This window comes from Mytilus trossulus, chromosome 14 (assembly GCF_036588685.1).
Source record: "Mytilus trossulus isolate FHL-02 chromosome 14, PNRI_Mtr1.1.1.hap1, whole genome shotgun sequence".
Taxonomy (NCBI): Eukaryota; Metazoa; Mollusca; class Bivalvia; order Mytilida; family Mytilidae; genus Mytilus; species Mytilus trossulus.
This window is the reverse complement of record NC_086386.1, coordinates 13354001-13380893: the sequence shown is the minus strand read 5'-3', so window position 1 is coordinate 13380893 and position 26893 is coordinate 13354001. Positions and strand designations below refer to the sequence as shown.

At 32.6% G+C, this 26893-nt stretch overlaps 1 protein-coding gene across 1 annotated transcript; it reads right to left on the bottom strand.

Annotated features, from left to right (window-relative positions):
• Window positions 1-6894: 6894 nt before the first annotated feature.
• LOC134696167 (sushi domain-containing protein 2-like) lies at window positions 6895-25176 on the bottom strand. Its single transcript, XM_063557824.1, has 18 exons — window positions 25056-25176; window positions 23813-23946; window positions 21503-21841; window positions 20236-20334; window positions 19417-19582; window positions 18263-18526; window positions 17403-17584; window positions 16960-17123; window positions 16227-16514; window positions 15144-15415; window positions 14172-14330; window positions 13248-13439; window positions 12528-12664; window positions 11700-11838; window positions 11012-11233; window positions 8635-8823; window positions 7606-7679; window positions 6895-7006 (listed from the first exon to the last, which is right to left on the bottom strand). Exons 1-17 carry the CDS (start codon window positions 25111-25113, stop codon window positions 7606-7608), a joined length of 3078 nt encoding a protein of 1025 aa, XP_063413894.1. The 5' UTR covers window positions 25114-25176; the 3' UTR covers window positions 6895-7006.
• Between the last annotated feature and the right edge of the window lie 1717 nt (window positions 25177-26893).

The following is a 26893-nucleotide window of genomic DNA, read 5'->3' as shown; positions in this document are numbered from 1 at the left end:
CGCCGAAGTGGTCGCCTCGAGTGTGGAAGATAATAAGTTAGGCTGGGTCACACCAAAAATGTATTTTTTTGAAAATGATAAAGTCATTGGTTATTAAAATGAAACTTGTGGTATGATTGCCATTGAGACAGCTGCCGATCCGAAAACACACAAAGTAGATGTAAGCAACGGTATGGTGATGTACGACGTTGAGCACAAACATTTAGGTATCTGTAAAAATCACTCGACATGACAAAATGTAAAACGGTTCAAACAAAAAAACCAACGACCTAATTTGTGACAAAACAATAAACGAAAGCAAAACATAGAGTAATATCGACGAATGTCAACCAATGCATTATACTGACTTGTACATGTATATAACATGTTATTGGGTTTAACATGTTCGCGATTGTTCTCTTCTTTCCATACTTTAGTGACGTAACAACACAATATACATGAAGCAACACATGGTTCAAATAATTTCATAAGACACAACTCACCCAATCAATACAAAACACAAATTAAAATGAATGCTGAAATCGAAGCCAATTAATTACAACTTATAAATAGATCATGTATCCCAGACTAATAACATTAAAAGTATCAATATTCCTGCACCAGATGCGCATTTCGACACTACATGTCTCTTCAGTGATGCTCGTTGTAAAAACATTTGAAATCCAAATGTTATATAAAAGACGAAGAGCTATATCTCAACTGGTCCAAAAGTATAGCCAAATCCGTGAAAGAAATCCGAGCTTTGTATGACGGAGATACATTCCTTAATTTATAATAATTTTTAACATTTGTAACAGCAAATTATAATGACACAAAAAAATCAATTTTTCATGCCAGATCGAAGCCACTTACAACTTATAAATAGATCACGTATTCCAGACTAAAGTTGCAATGAAATCTCTTCCAATAGCAAAGTTTATACACATAATAATCAGTGTCAATTGTGTATAACCGATACTCACATAATACAAATATTGTGTTTGAAAGGAGGAAATGTCTTTTCATGGACCTTGTATGGTAGCATGTTACTAATCCATTTGAGCATGTTGGTTTGATACAATTCAGGGAATTATTCTATTAAAGTCAAATACATAATAAACCTTAATTTACTAATTTAACCAATTAACAAGTCGAAAAAAATCTGCTTTGTTTGTTTGTTGTTTCATTGGCATACTGTGGATATATTTCTTTACGTTGATACCAATTTTCGTGGATTTCGGAAAATTTACATTTTCTTGGATATGTTACTTCGTGGTTTTGCCAAAGTCTGCATACGACCTGATAGAAACTTTGTACTTCGTTGAACGTTTAAATTCGTGGTTCACCTGTACTCACGAAAACCACGAAAATTGGTATCCAACGAATAATAATGATTCCACAGTATACAAAAAACATCTTTTAATGCTGACATAATCACTTATTAACAAAACAAACAAGAGAAGATATTTATCAAACGAATCAAGATTGTATACCATGAACCTAGCAAAACCAATTGTCGAGCATTAGCAGTGCTTTGACGTGTGTGGTGTTCGTTTTGCTTAGTCTTTAGTTTTATATGTTGTATTGTGTGTACTCGTTATTTCTTTTTATGTTTTTCCTATATCCTATGTCATTGGCAATTCATGTTTGATTTTGGATGTCTTTGCATTTATATGTAGCTTTTGTATCTGGCTTTCAGACTTGCTACTGTTCATGAAGTATGGATGATGCAGTAATCAGATCTTTGTCAAACGGCATATTGACGCAACTGATATCACTATACGATGGTAGAAGTTGGTGCGAATCCCGCTGTTTACTACATTATGTGTCTTTCTGTACCAGTACGATTCAATTATTATTATTACCCTCATATGATGTAATTCGGTGATTAAAAAGTTATCAAATATCACAAATGTGAACTTTGGTAAAATAGATGATGAACATATATTGTTTTGGTCATGGCAATGTACCACATTACGGACAGAATTTCATAGCATCTTCAACTAAAGTCTAAGTCAAATATATTTTCATCCTCAATAGGCTAACAAAGGATTTATCAATCAGCAAGTCGATAAAGAAATCTATATTGTGTGGTGTCTATCTTATTGGCGTATATTGGTGTTAATTACTAGTATTAAAATTGTAAAAGAAAAAAGAAAAGGAAGGTGTTAAATCAATATACCTTTTGTGTGTTTCTCTGATACATTTTTTTAATAGTGATTTAGACGATAATACACTGTTAACTGCTGTATCCCTATTTTGTCTGTTTGTTGTGTTCAAGCATCGTTGTTAATATAATGGAATATGATGCAACTGTCATACAAGTGATAGGTTTATCTAGCTACATAATCAGGTTCAATATATTATTTTCAACATACACGTATGACTGTATCAAGTTAGGAATATGACAGTTGTTATCAAATCTTTGCTGTTTTTTGAACGTTTGATTTTGCCATTTGATTAGGAACTTTTCTTTTTGAGTTTTTACCGGGGTTCAGTATTTTGTGATTGTACTTTCTAGTCTTTAGTTTTACATGTTGTATTTTGTATACTGGCTAGTCGTTAGCTATTTTCCTATTTTCCATGCCATTACCAATTTATTTTCTTCTTTTTGATGTTTTTGCGTTTGAAGGTCGGTTTTGAATCTTTGGACTCCCAGTGTTTGTACTGGCTGTAAAACTTGATACTGTTTATGAAATCTGGATGATGTATTAATCAGAGTTTTTCCAAATGTCCTTTGACTTATCTGATATCTCTTTGGAAGGTGCTGATTCAACACCGGCTGTTCACTCTTTTGTTTTGTTTTTCTGTATCAATACGATCGACAAATTGTAATAAGATTGATGTGATGTAATTCGATGGTTAAAAAGTTATCATATATACAAATATGAACTTTGATAAAATAGAAGACCAACATATAGTTTTTTCATCAAGGCAATGTTCAACATTACGGACACCATTTTATGGCATCTTTAACTGAACTTGAATGTCAAATATATTATCACCCTAAATTTGCTTTCAAACGATTGATCAAACAGCAAGTCGATAGAGAAATGTGTGTTGTTTGTTTGCTGTTTCATTGGTGTATACATAAAACATCTTTTAATTCCGACTTTTGTGAATTTTAAGTATACTACAAACAAGAGTGACTGGGGTATAGAAATATGGTCAAATGGTTTTCTCCCGACCGGCAGCAAAACGCTTGCCGAAATGGGGCATCCGTTTGGCTGTGCGGGATGTATCAAGTTTGCAGTCACGTCCGGTCAGAAGGGGGACGTTAAATCCGATGCCTCATGTAAAGAGAGTGCCACGCTCTTTGCACGTTAGGAACCCTTGCAAGAACTCTTTTGAGGGTCCGTAGGTGGCCTGTTGCAAGGCCAAATTTCTGTCCCTACCCAATATACCCTCATTTTACAGTGGCAGTCCAAATTTGCCAGACCATCATCCAAAATGGCCACTATTGTATCAACCTACCTCTTGTATTTATTGTGAACTTGTTCTCGCCCTTAATATGCATGAAATATTTGCCACTGGACGATAAGCAACCAATAATCAATCAACAAGCTTGAAATGATGATGTACACAACTTTAGACAAGCATAAAAATCACAATTCATACGTATTTTGGGGGAAGGGGTGTACATACATCCTCATTTCAGTTAGATCCGAAAAACGAAAATAGTTTATAGAGTTAAACAATCGAGGCGTTGAAGCAAGATGTTAACCATACACATGTGTTTATATAAGAAATTGGAACGTTATGATAAAAACAAAGTTCAAACGATACTATTTCGCATATAATGCACAGAAACCTGGTCACATTCGTCGTGCTTCAACTATAGGAAAAATATTCTTTTAGGCATATATGTAGATTATATGCCCACAAGAATATATAGAGCGTGAATACATCCCATGAAAATGGCCAAAATATTTCTACAAACGACAAACACATATTTACATGTCAGTATGGTAAAAAAAAGGAGTCAACATCCCATTAAATGCAACACAAACAGAACAACAGTTGTAACAGCAATCATGATATTTATAAAGACAATACAAAGATAGAAATATTTAAGTACTAGCAACTGGAGTTATTTCTACTCGTTCTTGTCTTTTTTAATCAAACAATCTAGTAAATAATGAAAGTTTGTTTTTCCATATTCAGATGCAGTTACAATTGTTAATATTTCCCTGTTACATGTTACGCGAATCTATTTAAATATAAAATTTCAATCCTGATATCTATGAGGAGTTTATTTAAATATAACAAAAATCACAAAAAGCTCTAGGCGGACTACAATCGAGGTTCGTACTCTATGTTTTTAAATGGCTGTTTAAGAATTTACACATAGTCCTGGTTGACTACTTAATTAGAGCATTACTCTGTTACAAGTATATAATTTGTTCTCGTCTTTAAAATACATGAAGTATTTACAACTGGTAGTTAGAATAGCAATGACTAATCAACATGTAGTGATTCATTTTGTGCCGAGATATTTTTTCATTTGATATATATCGTCAATTGCAAACAAGAGAAGTACAAATATAAAATGAATGAGTTATTTAAAAATAAATTGCTCATTTTTCTGGATGTCAGTGCATGTTGATCATGGCACAGTGTTACTCATACACGTCATTTGGTAATAAGACAAGTACAGTTATGTACAATCAGCATATAGTATCTGTCCTGATAAAGGTGATAACAGCGACCGACTTTTTCTCCATTTACATTAATTTTTATTAAACTCGTACATAGTTAATGACACATTAACTTTTCTAAGCTTGTATACACGAGACGTATCAACATGTTTCAGCATACTACTGTCATTAAATGAAAATTCATCATATTATATACATGCCAGTTACCAACTATGTCAGCAAAATTTTCAAATTTGTATTTTGTATTGTTAGTTATATTTGCTGTCTATAAAAGAGGGGCAAAATATCCAAGAGGGACATCTAAACTAGTGCATCAAAAATAAACAGACAACGTTATTGATAAAATAGAAAAAAGACAAATAGACAAATAATAGTACACAAGACACAACATAGAACACTAGTAAATAGTCTAATTCGGTAGCTCACATTCGCGAAAATTGATTGGATTGTAGTAACGACATACGGAACATATCCAATATCATTTGTGAAACGGATAGTCCATAACGGTCAACTGGTGATAGCGTCCATAAAATTTACGAAGGGATGATTTCAACTTTACGATTTAGAACTCTTGTTTTAATAGCTTCCTTGTGAGCAGCAAACGTCTGTCAAGGAAATCAAGACCTGGGAGTATCATATTAATTTGGAGATGCATGCTACGTATCCATGCGCCGCTATAATGCTGCTACATAGAAATCGAAAGAACACAATTAAGCAGAAATCACTTCTTTTGTCGTTAATATACAAAAAATATTACTACTCTATTTTTTCTTCCCGAGAAGTTTCCGTATGAAGTCTTCTCTATCGAACGTTTAACATGATAGGCAGTATATTAAATCCAATGTTAATGGAATAGTTAAAATATTAAGATATGGCTTAAATAGTACAAATACAAGTGTATATCGAATAAATTTCTAAAATGCATAGCACAAAATTTAAAATAGAAATAATATAACGTACAAAGACGACACAAATAATATACTACAAACTGCGAATACTTCTTTTCATTCAGACATGCCAACTGATATCAATGTGTTCAGTCTTTATTTTATTAAACTTTAAAAACTTTTTATATAGGCATAGTCGGTATAAAGTCCTTTCAAACTTTTGTGAAAGGTAACTAGCCTAAACAACATACTATATATTCCAATTATTGTTTGTTTATATTATTTACATTGATATTAATTTTATCAGAAGGGTCGACCATATGAACAAATGACCAATAAACAGTGTCACGTTTTCTGATAATGCACTCTTATTTACGCTGGTCAGTATACGAAAAGATAATGTACACGTGATTGCGAAACACACGATTGTTAGTAAATATTAAACACGTTTCAAATGCTCCGCGGACAAATTAAACTTGCTGATCTAAATAGTCGTCTATATGTAGTATAGCCTGTCTACAACGATTTCAAACCTCAATTCTAATGCAAAATCATATATAATGTCACTTATTGTCAAGGCATCGGATGCCTATACGCAATTGATACAATAAAAACGTACGCGCAATCGTAGACGACGAATGACATATATTCTAACAGTACGGTTTTACGTCGTTTTCTGTCATCAGAATGGAATATTTTGAGCTCTGACTGTAACATTGGTAATTGACTAGTCGCTAAATCCACTTTGTATTGACTTCGCTATTGCGATAACAGAAATTATATACATGTGCGGTTATCACAAATTGATAGCTTCGGTGCTTTAAATATATAATATAATTAAATAATCTTGGATTACTTGTCGTCCATTGTATTTTTTGTCGATAACCAAATTGATACTTTAAATCTCAGACTTTTGATACGTGAACTTTGATGCTATATAGACTGTACTATTGTTTAAATAACTAATTTGTTTAATGTTTGTAGAGAAGTGTCTGTTAGCGACGTGCTGCATCTTTAGATTACTCCAAATATAATGGGTCTTCTACCGTAGATCAACTATTCTTCATCCATATTTGAATGCCCTGTAACCTCGTATCTGTTAAGTATAATGTAGACGAAACGCGCATCTATGGTACCAAATTGAAGGTCTGGTAGTTGTTGAAACATCAATCTTTATAGCCAAATTATTATTTTTAGCAATCATAAAAATGTAAACCTTCTGCATGTTGTATTTGTCGATTCGTTTTAGTTTAGTTTTTGATGTGAACAATGTTATATTATCATTTATTCAAGTTACAATATAAATACCCATTCGCAAAAAGGACTCAGAAACAAGTAACAAAAGCGTATAACAAAATCTTTCTCCTTGTAGTATAATATAAAAAGAAATGCAATATATACAGTATACATGATATGAATGAAAACTACATGCTCTTTTCAATATTAACAATATTGATAATGTCAAATGAGTCTCAAAATAAACTGAAAAAAAGAAAAATGCAACTATTAGGATGAAATGCTAAGAGTTTAATTTCGAATGGTTATGTTTGTTTCTTATGCAGAAAAATTGGTAACGTTTATGTTATTTTTATGTATATATGCGTGCACACATTTTTAGAATGAAGCGCTTCCACGCTTCATACAAAATGTACTTCGGTCAACGCTTTTACACCCCAATGAAGTCACAAAAAGATGCATTCAATTCTAAAATGAAGCCGAGGGTACTATACATGTAATCGCACTATTCAACAGTAGTCATTTGGCCTAATAATATTTACAAATCCAAATCATCTCGATTCAATTCACGTTTGTAGTAAATTAGAATAATAATTCAACCTGTCTCTATAAAACACACGTAATTATCAAAATATGACTAAACTTCACTTTTTACAAAATACGTGACATGTGATAGACACAAAATTATTGGGTGGGGATAAACTTTTTTTTTTCTTCTAATCAAAACTTTCAACTATAACTCATTATGGAAATATTTTGTAGGCAGAGATAATATTTTGCAACGTGAAAAGTTGATAAACATTCATTTTGCTTTACAAAGATACCAAAAACAATGGTTTACTTACTCACCAATTCCTGAAAGCAGCAACAACAATTATAATTCCAACTAAAAGAGCAGCATTAACCTTTTCTTCTTTAGCTATAATGGAATTAAAGATCGTTCATATATCTAAAAAGACGACGGGTCGTCAAACTCAAAAGTCGGCCTCAAAATTTTTCAAACTTCTTGTGGATTAATATCAAATACATCAATTTTACAATGTGTATTTAGTTAAGTACCCAGTTAACATTTCGGTTCGGAAAACGGACTAAATGTCCATCATATAATAAAACGCAGATACCCTTAAAAACAAATCAGATATAAAGCTTGTTTTCGAGTTAAAAAATATTATTCGTTATTCTTATCAGTAAATTTTCATATTGCTGTATACTCTGTCTGTTACATATTCTGCCTAACTTACAGTATTATTACATGTATTTAAACAATTTTATTGGGTAAAACGTAATCACGTAATATGGAATAATTCAGTTAACTTTCATTCAATTGCAAGGAAGGACAATTAACCCAAAAAAATTAGACCAGCGGTGAATAACCCTATTATTCACCGGCGATTACCTTTTGAGCTTCTTGATTTGTACACGAGTTATCTCCTAGGATAATGTTCATACACAGAATAGTTTTCTAACGTTAGTGTTTTGACAATCTGTAACAATATTTAACATTTAATGTTTTATTGTAACAGTGTTTTACTTCTATTTTCAAAGTCGAAACGGTTCGTTTTACTTTGATATTTTGAAACAGTTCGTTCGGTACAATAAAACAGTTATGAACAATTGAGTCGGTGATTATCCAAAATTGTCAACCCGTGTAAGAGTTATTCTCCTCCGGTTGAATTTTTGATTATCTACTCCTCATAAGAACATAATTGTATATTCATTTAGTCACCGTCATAATCTTAAGTTTTGAGTACAAAAAGTTATACATATGACATTGACTGAAGGAGACCATTCTGAGTAGTGGCACTGGTTGTTTTACATCTGTTTGTCACGGTATTACCCTGTAAGTGCCACTCTCTACAACTCTCTATAATTACCTGAACATTTGGCATTGATCGACGGCGACCATTTTTGAGTCGTTTCACTTGTTGCTGAACACGTGTATGTCTTGTCATCACCCTGTATGTGTCCCTGTCTACAACTCTCTACAGTAACTGTCTGTCCGAGTCTGTAATTCGTGCTACTCTTCACACTTCGTGGAACATTTAGAAGTCCACAAGTCCTAACTGCAATTAATATATATAATAATTATATAAAGATGTCGTATGAGTGCAATGAGACTACTCTCCACTTAAGTCGCAATGTGTTAAAAGTAAACCATTATAGAAGTCCACAAGTCCTAACTACAATTAATAAATAGTACAAAATGGAGCTTAAAACTGGATGAAGCAATATATATTTCTATTTGACAAACATGTTTTCAATATCTATTATACATGAATATATATATTAAGGTGTCATATGTGTGCCAATATAACGGTCTTCAACATGGAGCATTAGCTCACACGAATAGCAAGCCACAAAGGACCCCAGAATTACTAGTGTAAAACCATTCAAACGGGAAAACCAACGGTCTAATGCATTGACTGAACTCCACAGTACTTTGTCTTCAGTTGCCACACCTACTACAACAACAGTGCAAGACTGTTATGGGTAGTCAGAGTTGTTAAAAAAAAACACTAGTATAAGCCAACTCGATGGTGGCTAACATTAGAGCTTGAGAAAATCTCGATTATTACTAGAGTTTGTTTAACCTGTTTAATGTCTCTGCTAAAAAACGACACACTTATAAAACTCACAAACAAACGACAACCAGCAAACAATAGATTCCTAACTTAGAATCACTGAAGAGACATGTAGTGTCGAAATGCGCATCTGGTGCAAGAAAATTGGAACCGTCAATTTTATGAGAACAGTCCCAATCAAATGCAGCAGGTCTAAACATTTTACAGACAGACATGTTAATGGCAATAGCAAACACGCGTACTATATGCAGATGAAACTATGAAGTTGAACTATTTGTGTGCCACTCATTATTTCCCTATCAAAAACCAATTGATGTGCATTGATTATACCGTGTTTGAATTGACGTCATACAGAAATTGATCATACTCTGTGATATATGTATCATATATGGACATGTATCATACATTGTCCGTTATTATCTTTTCCTTTTAATATAGCATGTAATAGTTAGTAATATGGTTTTGCACCATGCCAATATTTCAGACAGATCAAATATAAGATATTACATAGTACCATCCCGTCTTCATAATTATATCTAAACTCTTCATTTAACATTTTGATTTTGAAATAAACTACTTTTATTAAAAAATTGATTTTTTAATAGACGTGATATCATAGAGTGTGTTATATTCTCTGTAGTGCATAACCACATTGTGTTTTGTTCAGGAGGAAAGGCGAACGTGTCTGGTATGCACTCTCTAGCATTCAAAAGTTTTTTAAAATTCGCATTTTAGTTTTCAATAGACTTCAAAAAATGGCAAAGGAAATGCTTTCTGATATCATTTTAATAGGATTAAAAACTAAAAACAAACATGTACATGAACATGTGAAATTGTACAAAAAAAACGGATGTTGTCATTAATAAAGGGCTGCGCTTTAGACTAGATACGCCCATTGCTCTTTAACTTGTTTTTGAAAGTGTTAGTTATTGTCCCAAAATTGGAAAATCCCCCTTTTTTAAAGCACAAAAATTCATAACACGGAAATGTAAAATCTGAAATTTATAAAAATTGAAAGGGAGCTTACATCAAAAGATATAAACAATTCACCAAAGTTTCATGGACATTGGTGAAAGCCTTTTTGAGTTATTGTCCGAAGTGTTCAAAATCCCCCTTTTTTTATGAATAAAGCCCCTTAATCCAAAACTTAAAATCTGAAATTTATAAAAATTGAAAGAGAGCTTACATCAATAGATATAAACAATTCACCAAAGTTTCATGGACATTGGTGAAAGCGTTTTTGAGTTATTGTCCGAAGTGTGGACGACGGACCCCCTTTTTTTATGAATAAAGCCCCATTAATCTAAAACTTAAAATCTGAAATTTATAAAAATTGAAAGAGAGCTTACATCAATAGATATAAACAATTCACTTAAGTTTCATGGAAATTGGTGAAAGCGTTTTTGAGTTATTGTCCGAAGTGTGGACGACGGACCCCCTTTTTTACGAATAAAGCCCTGTAAATTCAAAACTTAAAATCTGAAATTAAAATAAGAACGAAAGGGAGCTTACGTCAATAGATATAAACAATTCACTTAAGTTTCATGGAAATTGGTGAAAGCGTTTTTGAGTTATTGTCCGAAGTGTGGACTACGGATGGACGGACAACGGTATACCATAATACGTCCCGTCTAAAGACGACAGGCGTATCACAATGGACGAATATTACCTGGAGATAGGAATCGTCGTAGTTCATGGATTCTCATTGACATTGATTTAGTTTTCATTGCTATTTCCTTGTCACCAGTAGCTCTATAGTCAAACATACAAGGCTTATTGTTGTGACATTCTTGTAGCGCTTGTCTGTTGGGTTGTTCTTTTGAACAAATTGGTGGATTATAACTTGGCGCGATAAATATTGGTAATATGCTGTCTATATACTGTGTTGCCCCTATAAAACAATATGAATGGTTGGATATGATAGCACATTTGTCAAATTAAAAGTTATTTACATATGTGAATATAAAAATATTGCCATTATGTGGTATGTTTAAAAATGAGACAACTCTTCATCCAAGTCACAATATGTAAAAGTAAACCATTATAGGTCAAAGTACTCTCTTCAACACGGAGCCTTTCCATTAAAGCTAAAATCATATAGTTCATAATAAATGGCTTTTAAAAACAACTGCTGAATAACAGGCTCATGAATTTGAATCGGCACATACAGAAAGTGGTGGAGTTAAACAAGTCAGCATTCGCAAACCTTTTTCCTAACATGGGACAGTGACGAAAGAACATAAATAACAATATACATGTAGTTAGCAAATCGGAATCAAATTGCGAATGTTGTGTCACATCGATATCACAATTTTGGAGCCGCTGCTTCAAGAGCAAGACTTTGATCGTATACTTACATGGATATTTGAACAGTTGATAAAGCGTTAAATCATTCAATGAGTGATTATCAATCTGTGAAGCAACTGTATAATTTAGATTAAGTAGGTCATCTGTAGTATTTCCATTACAGTTTCCTAGGAGACCTTGGACTTTCCCCTGCAAATATATCACAAAATCTTGAGGATAAGAGGAATGGAAAACTGCATTCAAAATGTGTGTCTATCTATCTATCAAAACATGTTCAAGGTGAGCTTTGTTTTTTTGCTTTGGCAGCCGCCATGATTTCTGTATTTTAGACACAAACATTATTTTTTAGCTCAGTCATGTTTCATTTGTAATGATGTTCCACTTGCAAAAATAACCAAATATATGTTCATTTTATTCTATAAATCAATGCATGTGTTTTTTCATACACTAATAACTTATCGATTAGTTTGTCGTATTTCTATTAAATGATTAAACAAAATCACAATGTGTGCTTGTTTCAGAGTATGAATAAAATTGAGAACGTGCCAACGAGACAACAATTCGACAAAATAGCATAAAACCGCGAGAAAAATTCTGCACTCGGAGGACGTCTTCATTTCAAAACCAACAACATATCAATAAACTAAAATAAACAAAAACATAAGGGAATAACTAAACTCAAAGGCTCCTGACTTGGGAGTTGGGACAAGCACACATCAATATTAGTGGATCGTTGTTATGAAAGAAAACCAACTCTGTTGTCAGAATATGTTACTCAAATAAATAAGAAAACAAATGACAACGTTTTTGATATGGTAATATTAAATTGTTTTGTGTGCCTATTTTTGTTTTAAATATTGTGATTCTTTTTGACATACCTGAAGGGAAGGTGGTGCTACAATTACAACACACAATACTCTGTCACAATCAGCTACTTGAATAGCTAGTCCATCCTGTAGAATAACAGTGAAGTTGGATTCCATACCCGTCTCATCCGTATTCACCACACTGAAATCTTACAGAGCGAATTTGACATAAGTATCTAATATATATATTTGTCACATTAAGAATGCATATACACTAGTAATTATGATGAGAAAGACAGTCTATAGTCATCTATGTTTTTATCAGTTCTATAATTCTCTAAGTTTTATGAAATGACTATAGAAAGCATGATCAATTGAATAACTGAAATAAGGACCACACATATAACATGTAACACCCTAGAACGCAATGTAAGATTCGGAAACCGACTACCTTAAGATAAAAGCATAAACAGTAAATGAGGATAACATTTCTCCAGTGTTCTGTTTCGCATCTCACATAATTTATAATATATATATTTAGATAAGGTGGTGTAAAATAATTTCCATTGAGATTACTCTCTAACAGATTCTGCATGTTTCACACATTTGGATTGAAAAATATATATGTTCAGCCTATGTGAATATTCACTAAAAACACAAGTTGTGTATACATGTACTTAATCAATAACATGCATTATAGTTTACTGTTTAAAATCGTTCGATGTATAATGGATACTACAAACATGTAGTGTTAAGTATGATATGTTCAACAATCAATACAGATGAACTCACATTTAAAGTCCTGCCAGAAAGTTTGTTTATCCTCGAAAACATGATATTGCTGATTGACCAGAACATCCAGGTTACGTACACGCCTATCTGCTGTTGGTAATTTTAGTCTGATTTCTACAGTCTCAGTAGTACTACCACGAGAAACACGAATTCCTATATTGGTTAACATGACAGAGGTATTGCCTCCTACCCCTTTAGCAAAATAATCGTTTATTATTAATAGTGACCATTACATCTTCTTAGTACACATGTCGATGTATTTGTTATAACAAAAGAATAAAATAATAAAGAAACCTCGCATGCACATACACATTGCACCTTTTAATATACTATATTTTTAATAGGTGATAATTGATAATTAAATAAATGCATATCCATGTGAATGGTACGTTCAATTTCTATTGGCCTTATATGAATAGTCGTAACTAAATGGTTATACATCAAAGAATATGGATAAAATCATTAAACTTGTTCCATTCAATGAAAAGCGAAGAAAGAATGAAAATAAGAAAAAGACAAATAAAAGGCGACATTAAATTCATTTATCGGTGTTCAATACTCGCAAATCAATCATCTGATACATATCAAGGCAACAAACATAACTCAAGGATTCACATGAACTCAAGAAGAATACATGGTGTGCAATATCTCCATTTAACACAATAGACTCTGGTTTGAAACTTGCTTCTACAAATTTGCCTTAAATATTCTAATATAAGTAAGTAAGTAAGTAGATTATTTATCATAGTGACTTGTTTAATTACAGTAGTGTGTCAATTAACATAGTTTAACATAATATATGCAAATACATCCGACCCAATGGGTCTTTAAGTCAATTTAAAATTAATTATTAAAGTTGAATATAAGTTACAATAACAAAACATGTAACACGCGTTGTGTTCCCTATATTAGCATGATGCTTACCAACTATTTCATGGAAAACATTTTCGTAAAATCGTCCTTGAACGGTCACAACACTAGCATCAAGTAATGTAGTATTCATCAAAAGAAAATCACCAGGACTACACATACGTTGGTACATGCCATCAAATGTTTCAAAATGACCTTGACCAAAAACCATGGCTACATAGAAAAAAATATAAATGATGCATAGATGGAACATGTACAAATGTTCTGTAAATTTACATTTCGTCTAATATAAATGCGTTATCAATCAACGAAACAGCCAAGGATTTTACACATGAATTAGTAGCATAGAGATTTTTCTTTATCTTCCGTGGAATTTAAAGGTGTCAGACCACCAATTATAAATCCCTATCTGTTCAACCAAATTTTGCAATTTTCACAGCTTTCTAAAATTTTTACCTTAAGTTTAACTTCATAGAAACCAGGTATATCCTGAATTGTACATGTTTCAGCTTTCTACATGCCAATTGTCAACATACCTTTAAAGCCTTCTAACAAAATAACTGACCTTTAAATAGAAGTACTTCAAAACAAAAACCTGGTTTTCTGGAAATCTAAAATTAGCATACTATGGAGCGCATTAATCCTCAATTTTTAATGCAAACTCATAGACAAGTAAATTTTGGCTCAAAATGATCTAGATATATTTATCTTTCACCAAAAGTTTCATTTCTGCAAATTTGTTTGTTAGTTTAAGTAAACAAGGACATCAAAATCACTATTTTGTGTCAGAGTAGGTCTACTTTTACATACGTTCTAAATTGGACGGAGTAATTGGTGGTCTGACACCATAAGCAACCATGTTATCGCGGCGCTTATGTGTCTTCATGTATAAAACCGACTATACACAAAAACAGTATAATGACTACTCGACTGAAAAGTTATATTCTACGCTGACAAGTGCATACGGACTACAACAAGCAATTATAGAGTAATTGAGAACAAACTATAGTTTAACGTTTTTTGTACCTGTTGTAGGTGGAATATAGTTTTTACAATCCCGGGTTGACCGCTGATCCATGTAATAATCACAATCTCTGTAATCAGTCCACAAACAACATTGATAGAACGTCACAACATCTTTAAGCCAATGGGACATATGAGGAACAAGGTCAACCCTACCATATGGAAAGGCACCCCACGCATGACTTCTGTCTGGCGTGCTGCCTTGAAAACTATCAGATGAGTACTTTAGATTTCCTCCAGTATCATAGCAGCACTGGTTGCCGGAACCGGTCTTCCTGGTGGAATAATTCAAAGAACAGTAATAAAAGAATTAGGACTAGGCAAAATTTTCTTTTATTTGTTAAATAATTGCATTTGTGTTCAATATCATGATATCAAATGATATGTGAAGGTTGAACATGTTTGTAGGAGACTTCCCGTCCTAAACCTAGCACAATGGTGATAGAGCATGATATAAGAACACGCTACGTCGATTTCGAAAAGGCTTTCCATAAAAAAACAAAAAAACAAACATACAATGGACGACAAATTCAATACGTTTTAACAAGCTTGTGAGAAATCTTCAATTTTAGTTTTATGCAGTTGAATGTTTTATATATGCATCATTCTTTGTTATATATTTTGTTTATATTCATATTGATATATTAGATTAAAACAACTCCCCAGATTTCATTTTTCAATGCTTTTTACTTAGCCGAATCACGTGTTTATGTCAATGTCTTTGCTTGTGTTCGAAGGAGAGACTGAATTTACTCTATTTTAAACTAACCAATGTAAAAGTATTGAACACGTCATTTTGCTTGTTACATAATTATTGTCTTATTATGGTTTTGTTTTGTAATTTCTAATTTTGTAACGTTGGCTTATTGTACAATTCTTATCTCTTTGAAGATTTGGAAGAACTTCCACGAAGAAGCAATACAACTACTGAACTTAAAGAAGCATCAAACATTATCAATCGTTGATTAACAAATAAAGGCAATGGAAGGATACCGCTCCTCAATAGTCATAAATATATTTAATTGATTACAGTTTTACTTATTTGGTACAATGTGTTAAATGATAAAGAATAACAGAGATACATACGAAGATTGAACTGATCGAACACAATGCACAGCTCCCACGTGATATCTACATTTACTGGTACTCTTATCATACAGGTAACACCCGAAATCAGTCTGAAAACGTCCTATATCACTTAGTGCTTGTACCAGTGTACAAGGACAATCCTCCAAGCTGTTCAACCAACTCATATCTTGTCTGTCCTGATCATACCAAGTCTTACATTTTTGGCTCGGCCAATTGTCACCAAGCGTCAGGACCATGGCCTTGTTTACAAAAAATCCTAAAGTTATTACGTTACTAACTATGGATCTGAAAAGGTGCAAAATTTATAATAAAAACTTCAAAATTACCTATTATCACGTCATCATAGTTGAATAACGGGCCTAAGAAAACTTTTGGAGAATGTATAATTATGTCTTTCCATTTTTCTGTGGAACAGAACAGGTTTGACAACTATTGCAATGATCATTTATATCACCGTGTAAACGAAGTCAACGAAATGTTACACATTCAACAAAAACAATTCAAGACGGAAAGTCATTTTCTTGTTATATAACAGTTCTGAAAAAAGAGAAAACGTATAATTAGACCAATGAAATGTACAAATGTTTAAGAGAAAATTCAAATTATTCTAAATATCTAAACAACTCTGCCACCTAGGTCTCAATGTAAGTCATTGAAGCATCAAGCTTTCACTTTTTTTTAATTAAATTAATTTGGTCAAAAGAGAATATGCGATTACATTGCTTCATACCTGAAAAATGTAGCCTGCTTTTGGTCTTGAAGTTCTGCCATTACAACTCCAATTTCATACTCATCACAAATGGAACCTATACAAGTTATACTACTAGTCTGAAATGTAAACTGCCCCACGGATGCCTGAATAGTTCCTATATGTCTTAGATTGGACACGGTTATCTGAAATGTCAAAATAAAGCTAAAAGCTGAACAAGGTTTATATAATCACATTACATCTATTCCAAAATTAATTTATTTTATCTCTTGAAATTCAGATATAAGTAGGCAACATAGTGCGAGAGAGACCTCGTGTAAACTACTAACTAGGACAAATTTGACCGACTCGTCGGATTCGAGAATCAACATGTCAACTGAATTTTAAATCCGTCCATTCATTTTTAAAAACAAATAAAATCGGAAAGCATGTATTATACTTTAAAAAAACGTGGCATGACTCACCTCGTTATTATCTTCCTTATATCCCATCAAAGAAATGTTGAGGTTTGCATTTCCATTATCTGTCAATAAAGAACTGTTCCATTTCAAAGTTAACTGTGTTGTGGCAGTCTCGTTCCATCCCTGTCCCTTTCCCATGTATGGTAAATGTATTCTCTCCTTCTTTGATACTCTCCCCGGATGAACTGTAAATAGTATACGTTGACATATATGAACAGAACAAAAAAAAACAAAAATACCTTCATGCATTGCAAATCAAATAAATGTGTCACTACATTTACTTAAAAATTAAGGATAGGAAACTTATGTGACTATGTACAAATTGTCTTCTACACTGAGATTTGTATAAATGTGGTATTATATTAAATTTTGTAACTCATGAGGTCTGTGTTAATGATTATCCACACATCTCTTAAATACTGATGTATTTTACTATGGATACTAGTTTATAATTGGTTTCTCGTAAAACGATCCATTTCAATTTAGAATCTCGTGTTGTTTTTTTTTTTTGTTTTTTTTTAAAAGATTTTTAGGACGTTCAGCAGCATTTCGTTGATGGAGTTTTTGTTGTTCCATATGAGGAAAATCCCCTGTAATCTAGTATTTCTTAGTTTAACAAATTCATTTAAATCACTGTCTAACAGAAAGAGGCGCAAAAGATGACAGAAGGACATTCAAACTTATAAATCATAAACAAACTGACAACGCCATGGCTTAAAAGAAAACAGAAGGTTCCAACAGCTGAAATGTACTACTAAATATGTAAAGAACATGTTCAACAATCACGTTTATTATAATATTTGTTTAAAATGCCAAGATCTTGAACTGTGTGAATGTTGTCTATTCTAATCTGTTAAACATACCTATTAGGATTTTAGTACTGTGTGAATATGATCTGTTATTTATTGACATTTCTACCGTTATCCATCCACGTATGGACATCCTTGGAACAGCACACCTTGCCTTCATAAAATTAACTTTATAGCCGTATGTGATGAAATCATCTTTGCCTCCAAATCTACACTTAACTTGTGTTTGACGTGGATTATTTGGCATGCATGGACCAGATATATCCAACATTTTACCACCAAGCATTCCAGCGTATGTTGGGTAAATACTTAGGACACCTTCAAAGATAGCATAAAATCACACATTTATACAAAAATATAAAATGATCTCCTTAAATGTTCATTATCTTTAATCTTGTAAGTACGCATCAGAAGTCTCTTTACAGATTTAAATTGCATATTGGGAATTTGTCCCTATACAGAAAAAATAACAAATAATGTTTTGGACTACAGATATGAACAATTTATTGTATAATTGTCTATATACGATCTGTTCTGTTTAAATGAAATCTTATGCAGATTGCATATTTGAGTATACTAGATAGCGAGGAATACTACAATTAATTAAGTTGGATTTCGAATGTTTGGCTTTGAGCGTTCCTGATGAAGGTTAATCCAGAAAAGCGCTTCGGACGCATTAAAATTATTTCATATTTTACATCACTGGGTCGATGCCACTGCTGGTGGACTATCAGTCCCCGAGGATATCATCAGCTCAGTAGTCAGTACGTCGGTAATGACATGCGACTTGCCTTAACAATTTTTTTTTAAATTGTCTGTTTATAAGTTTTGAAATTATTAAGAAACTAAGATTTCAACTCCCTCCAGCAAAGTTTACTTTAGATGAATTCGGCTATCAATTTTAGGTAATACTATTAATATTTTTGTCATAGAGCTCTTCAACGGTTTCGGTACTTATACATCCTCGGATTTGAAATGATTGGCTTTGAGCGTCCCTGATGAAGGTAAATTCAAAAAAGCGCCTCGAACGCATTGAAATTGTTTAAAAACGTGTTGTTTCAACTTTTTTTACAATAATAAGAATGAAGTTTGACAATAAACTTTCCTATACAACTAGTTTGTGTTGTTCTTACTTGTTGATAAACTTTAAAAAAAATATATTCATATGTGTATTTCAATTTAGACTTGTTTATATACATGTATATTACCTCCACGTGTATCGTTAGAGCATCCCCCATGTTGTATTTGTTCTCCGTCTATTCTGTAAATATACCTTCCTTTTGTTTCACTCCCATAATTGTTCACAGCATTTTTCAATTGTTTATCGTTTAATGCGGTTGCGTATCCCCTTCCGTCCCCAGCATTAAAACCGGACTACAAAAGAAAATCAACTTGTGTTGTCTACTTCAATAATATTTCCTTTCTCTGTTGAAAAAAAAAACAAGTACACAACATGCTGCCTATGATGAGGGAATAACAGAAACTAGTGTATTGTGTTGCGCCCTCAGAGGTTTGTTAATCTTAATTAGCGTTTCCTTTCACGATTGTAGGCTCTTATCATATTCTATTCTAACATCGGACTCGTACTTTAAACTGAATTTTGCTGACTGCGGATTGCTATATATTTAGTTATTTTCCATTGGCTATCGGTATTGGTGTGAAATGATACAAAACATATTTACCCGCCGCAATTTTCCCCCTGTCCCATGTCAGGAACTTCTGGCGTTTTAAGTATTGTATGTTATGTTATTTTCTTTTTGTTCTATATGTTTCGAAGTTTAGTTTGACTTCTATCTTTTTCTGAACTTTTACATAGTTTTGCTTAGGATCCGCTGAAGCCTGCCTCCGGGTACGGAATTTTCTCGCTGTGTTGACGATGTATTGGTGGCCATGGTCTGTGTTCTTCTATTTAGTTGAGGCTTTTTAGCACATTCCCCGTTTCCATTCTCTTTTTTATTTTTCTTTACCCTGTGTGCATGTCGAAGTATACTCTGACTTTAAATTTGTTAAGTATTGCTAGTTCTAACCTGAGTAAACTGGTCCATTGTTATGTCCATTTTAACATAGTTAAATATAGCAAAACTGGAAGTACCATCGGTCAACATTGCCAATTGAAATGTATTATTCTGAAACAAAAACGCCTTTATTTACATATCAACTATGTGCATCATGTAATAAATAAGCTTATCACTATTTTGTTCATTTTTCCTTTGATCTGTTTTGTGATAATTTTTCATATCATGGTACTCGCTTGAGATGGAAAATTATCGCTAAACTAAGGAGGCACGCGGCGTTGCTAATGAAATTGACATAAAATTGACAACGTCGTCATAGGTAAAATAGCGATCAACAGATTATCAAATGGTCATCTCAACTCAACTTCGCAGAGGCGGCTGAAGCGAGAAAATTTATCTCGTTGAGATGATCAACGACAATCTTATAAGTATTGGACTCCAAGACTTGACTATCTTACAGATGTTATGAGATTTTACAATATCCTAGAGAATGGTGGATGGTATATAGATAACGAATAAAAAAGGTTGGTAATTTCCGAGATAATGCAAATTTAATATTCACATGATATAGAAGTGCAAAGGTATATAACGTAGTTGCTAATAAAATTCATAAAAAAATGCTAGTAAGTGTTACATGTAAATCAAACGGTAAGATTCAGTATACACTCAGATACGCGTCCATCCCCCAAGCCTGTCCGATTCCCCAAAACGTGTTCATATAACGACACTGAACTCCAATATATGTCTAGTTGTAAAAGGGCGCTTATACTTTTTATTTGTTGCTTATCAATTTTGTAATAATGCTTAATATAACAAACTGGCATTGAACAAGCTTATGCTAATACGTATTGAATTTTCTTCTCTCAACTCTGTCCCATTTTTAAGTTTAAGTAATTGTGCCCAAAATATATACTTAAGGATTTACCGCGCTGAAGTACCAGGATTTATGTCTTTTGAATGCGACTTCTATCTTAATAAGAATCTAGCCGGAACGTTTTGGCAAATGTCAATTATCGGACACATTTGCGTGAATCGGACACGTTTTGGTAGGAAGGACACGATTGAGAGTGTTACATAAATTTAATTATTTGAGCTGAAAAGTATAGCATGATCATTCTTTATATTGCAAGAGTTAAAAGGTTCTACAATGAAACGTTTCTATCTGTTAAAAATTAAAATTAAATCGTTAACTTTAAAATGACTACTGTTGTATTCTCTCACTTAATCGATTTAATAGTATCCTAATAGATGTGCAACAATTGCAAATCCCCAAAAGTACCTTGCACGAGCTACAACCTTTGACAACATCAGTTTTAGAAATGACTTCCTTCCACGTGATCACCAAAGCATAGGAAGCCTCGAACTGGTTTTCTAACCCCACCATAGATTCCTGAATGATAGAGGATAAGTTTGATAACTCCCCTGCAGGTACATCAGATCCAACTCGGTACAAAACCTGACCAGTGTATGGCTTCCCATTTATTTTAGAACCAATGTCATGGGCAGGAAAATAATATGGAGCAGCGAAAGCCGGGTCATCTTTGGTCAGCGTGTCTGTAAATATTTCGGTTTGATGAAGTGTCCGGGGAGCAAATCCAACAAGACCATCTTTGGATACCTTTATATGAAAAATATAAAATAGACACATGAAAGTAATTTCAGAACCATATTTAGCTGTTTACAAAGATTTGTGTACAAATGTACATGTAGAATAAAGTTGTGAATTTTAACTTTTACAACATACATGTATGATCTAAATGTAAGGGATAAAGAATGACTTAAAAATAATTTAAACCGATACAAGTGAACTTATATATCTGAACCATTGAATATAAAAATATGTGGTATGATTGGCAATGAGACAACTCGTCATCCAAGTGACGAGTTATAAAAGTAAACCATTATAGGTCAAAGTACGGTCGTCCACACAGAGCCTTCAAGTTGGCTCACATCAAAAAGCAAAATATAAAGGATCCCAAAAATTACTAGTTTAAAACCATTCAAACGGGAAAAACAACTTAAAAATCTATAAAAAGAGAGATTTTTAATAATCACAACGACAAACGACAACTAATGAACATCAGATTCCTTACTTAGGATAGTTGCAGGGAATCGCAGCGGGTTTAAACGTTTCAATGGTACCAACACCGTCATCCTTGTCTAAAACAATTGTGTAACATCTATAATACTAAAATTACGAGGTCCAATTTGTCAGCCGTCATCACGTAAAAACGACGAATCACAGAATTCAACTTTATATATAACTGATATACATGTAGTACAAAAGTGTAGATTAAAAATTACACCCCTCCAGGCCCTTTTGTTTTCCACGTAATTAATATTGCCAATAATTAAGAAGTTCCGGGTCGAGTCCGATACCGATACCGATACCAATTATAGTATATTCACCTGTTACCTATTACCTTATCTGTACGTTCCGCATCTGACAGGCGCACCACCAAACGGTGTATTCAGGATTAATATGCTATATACACGGGTCATAACCACAGGGTTGACACTATTCAATTGTCAAATTGTTGCTTATTGTAGTATTTTAATCAGTAAGACTTTCTAAGATAACAATACGAATACTTAAAATTTCGACTAAAAAAAGGCGTACAGGTACAGTTTTCAATTTGTTAGTAGGGATGACGTAAAACAGCAAATCAAAGAATTCAACTTTAATTATAACTAATATAGGACAATGCTGTTGATTAAAGAAATACTCCATTCCAGGAACTTTTGTTTTCCAAATATTTAATATTACCAATAATTTCCAATTCGACGGGTTCAAACAGAAAGATTTGAAAGCAGAGAAAAACTAATTGGCATGACTTTATCAGATGACTACTAAAATAAGGCTTGCGCATAGTTATATACTTTAATTCAGTCACCGAACCGTGATATCACGGGTGTGTTCTAGTCACATCTAAAGAAGGTTCTCTGTTTTATTCATCTTTTCTTGTAGGTCAATTTACTTAGAGGAGTCGTGGCATTGTCGGGTCTGTTGTACTGTTGTACAGTTGTCCTTTATATATATAAAAAAAGAAGATGTGATATTATTGCCAATGAGACAACTATCCACAAAAGACCAAAATGACACAAGCATTATGTTTTGTTTATAGAAAATGTAAAGATAGGTTAACAATGTATACATAGGTAGTAGTTAGTCTTTAATAAATGTTGAAAACAACTTTTTGTATGAAAAATGTGCTTTTTATTTCCTCGTGTGAATTATTTCATTGTTCATGTTAAGAACATGTTTTGAATATATCCAATATGCTCAATTATTGCATAGCATTATAATATTTCCCGCAGAAAGTAACCAAAAGTTAGCGTGCAATAAATTCAATCTAATATGGCACTAATGCAACGTGCAATACATGTTCAACATTGCTGACGTCATCAAGGACAAAATCTAAGTTTAATTAAACCAATTTTTGCTTTCAAATATCATATTGCTATACAATAAAAGGGTTATTGCATGAATATTGGGGAATATTCATGCAATGACCCTATAACATTACAGCATACGAATATATTATTGAAATAAAATGTATCATTAAAGTAGTAATGTAAGAAAACATACATAAAGATCTTTGTATATGGTTCCCATGAACGGAAAATTGATGTTAGACGGAAGTGTGACTTTGTGATTTATGTTGTCTTCACCTCTAGTCACAGGTTTACCAGATAATGGAAATAGTTCATCTCCCTTTGAAACTGAAATAGAATTAAAGCGATCATTAACAACATAGATTTTACTTTAATTCATTCTGATCATCAGTTTCTTTTAATTCTGGAGTCCACTTGAATTGAGGGTTTTTAAAATTTCCAAATCTAGAGCCATCCATCTAAATCATATGCTAATGTTTAGAATATCGTCTCTTAATATCTGAATTTTGCGCCGATGTTTAAACGAATCATATATGAATTATATTATAATTGAATCAGGCGCCAATGTTTGGAAGAATATCTAAATCAGGTGCCTGTAATTGACAAATATCTAAATTAGGCGTCAAAGTAAAAATAAATATCTCAATCAGGCGCCAAGGTTTGGAGGAATATCTAAATCAGGCGCCAATGTTAAGAGGAATATCTAAATCAGGCGCCAATGTTTAAGAAGAATATTTAATTAGAACGTCGATGCTAGAGGAATATCTAAATAAGGCGCCAATGTAAGAGGTATATCTTAATCAGGCGTCAATGTTTGGAAGAATATCTAAATCAGTCGGCTGTGTTTGACAAATATCTAAATAAGGCGCCAAAGTTTAAAGGAATACCTTAATCAGGCGCCGCAATGTTAAGGGGTATATCTAAATCAGGCGCCAATGATTAGAGGAATTATATATAAAATAAGTCAATGGTATGTGTAGTTAAAATAATCCATCGGGTAAGTCCATAGCTGACATGGTGTGATGCATACGTTGGTCTCTATCACACGAATTCTTATTTTCCAGTTTCAATTTTTATTTATTTAACCAATGATTTATTTCGGTTTTTTTAAAAGATTGATTTTCACATTCAAATTATTGTCTGATTTATTCCAACTATTTCTGTTTTAGATACACAAGGCAATAAATGCCATTTCCGTAAGTTCATAGTTTATAGTGGCCATGTTTAACGATCGTCATCTGTGCCTATTCACTGAAAGTTTAAAAGTGCATCCTTCTTAAGGCATGTCCCGTACACAAACAATACATAACTAAAGTTATGACATGTCGGTATGCGATTACATAATGTTAAAATACAACCAGTAGCATCTAAAGTTATGTACTACATAAAATATTTGGTACGAAATGAGAAAAATACATATTTCACAACAAACTTACTTGATGAAAATAAAACAAAAGAAGAAAAAATTCTAGTCAAATAGATAGCGGTCGCCATTATCCCGTCTTATCTAGACTATTTCTTCTGTTTATGGTTATAGAAGAATGATATATGTTTAGTTAGTGATAACACGCCTAGGTCAGTTACTTCATTTGGTATGTCATACATGTAAGTTTAAATGTTGACTCAGAACCTTATGCATTTTTAAGCGGATACGAATGGGTTTCCTAATTTTTCATTGTATGTTTTTCCTCATTTTTTCAACTCTTTTATCTCTGATCACAATTGTTTTTAAACTTTGTATCCGACATCCACACTTTGTGTTTTCCACTCGTTTTACCATATACCTAAAATGATGATCATTTCCCAGTCCGTTACTTTGATGCACCATTATAGTTTAGATTATATGAGCCAACTTCCGCTTCAATAAGTTTGCAGCGTTTAAATGGTGCGCTGTAATGTTTGTAATAGTGCATCTTGGTAACTGTAATTGTAAGAGATGTATACTTCGCAGTATAAGTGAAAGGTCTTTCAAACCTGTACAAGTATAGCTCTCTAAAAGAGCTGAACAAAACTTCTGCTTAATAAACTGCAAAAGCAAACAAATAAATAAAAAATCTCGAAAAGGGCTGATTCCGCCATTTTAAAGGGGGTTTCCAAGTTGAACAATATGTCCCCATTCAAAATAAGATGCATGATCTTGTTTTATATAATATTTTAATGACTTTGATCTAACTTTCAGTAACTGTGAATACTCTAAGATATATATTTCTGTGCGGTTCGCGTATGATTTTAGAAGTATTTAATTTATTCTATTGTGTTTTCACAATAGTTGAAAACCGGTTTTGGCGGTCAGTATAAAATGAAAGTTTGCTCGAGATTTAACTATCATCCAAATTAAATATGATATTAAAAATAAATAAGAATTAATCCTTTGAACTAATTTAACATATTCAAAATTAGATAAAATGAATATAGGGATAAGTTAATTAAACTATTGAAATTATGCTAACTAAACAAGAATGCACGTTAACCTTTGGCTTTTTTTTTCCAAATTCGCGGCACCCAAAAATATTTTTGTTTCTACTTTTGGTCAATATGTAAATTTTTCATGTCATTAAGCCGCAAGTCAAATCTAAGACTTAAAAAATGGTACTTCGCAAGATCTGGTTTGCGCTAACCCAGTTTTAATTAGCGTGGTGCACTGTCTTCTTGCGGAGAAGTGTTCCAGTGAACTAGCACTATAAAGTCCTGCAACTACGGTAAGCTAGCACAAAGCAGTCAAAATTTACATACAGCCTTTGGTTTTTTATTTATTTTATTTTATTTTATTTCACTTTTTTTTCTAGTACATACAAAACATCTCACTAATTATTTCTGCAAAACTCACATAAACAAATTTAGGCTTATTGCGGTTTATACATAATATTTGGCATATAAATTCACATACACAATTAAGCATATCAAAATTATCCGCTCTTTACTTGGCTGCTGGTGTACCAGGACAACGTTGCTGCCGTTCACTGCTGTTTGCTTGGCCAAGCTTTCCTCCTGTTCCTACTTCCGGTGGCTCCATGTTTATTAATTATTTATTTTATTTTATTTTATTTTTATTTTTTTATACAAAATTATTTTTATATTATTTCATTATATTATTTTTATATTCTTTTATTTATTTATTTGTTTTTATTATTTTATTTATTTATTTGTTTTTATTATTTTATTATTTACTTAATCTTAAATTTTTTTATTCATTTATTTATTCAAACTTTTGCTTTTTAAATTTTTGTTTTTATTAAATTTTCTTTATCATTCTAAATTATTTCAATTACCACAT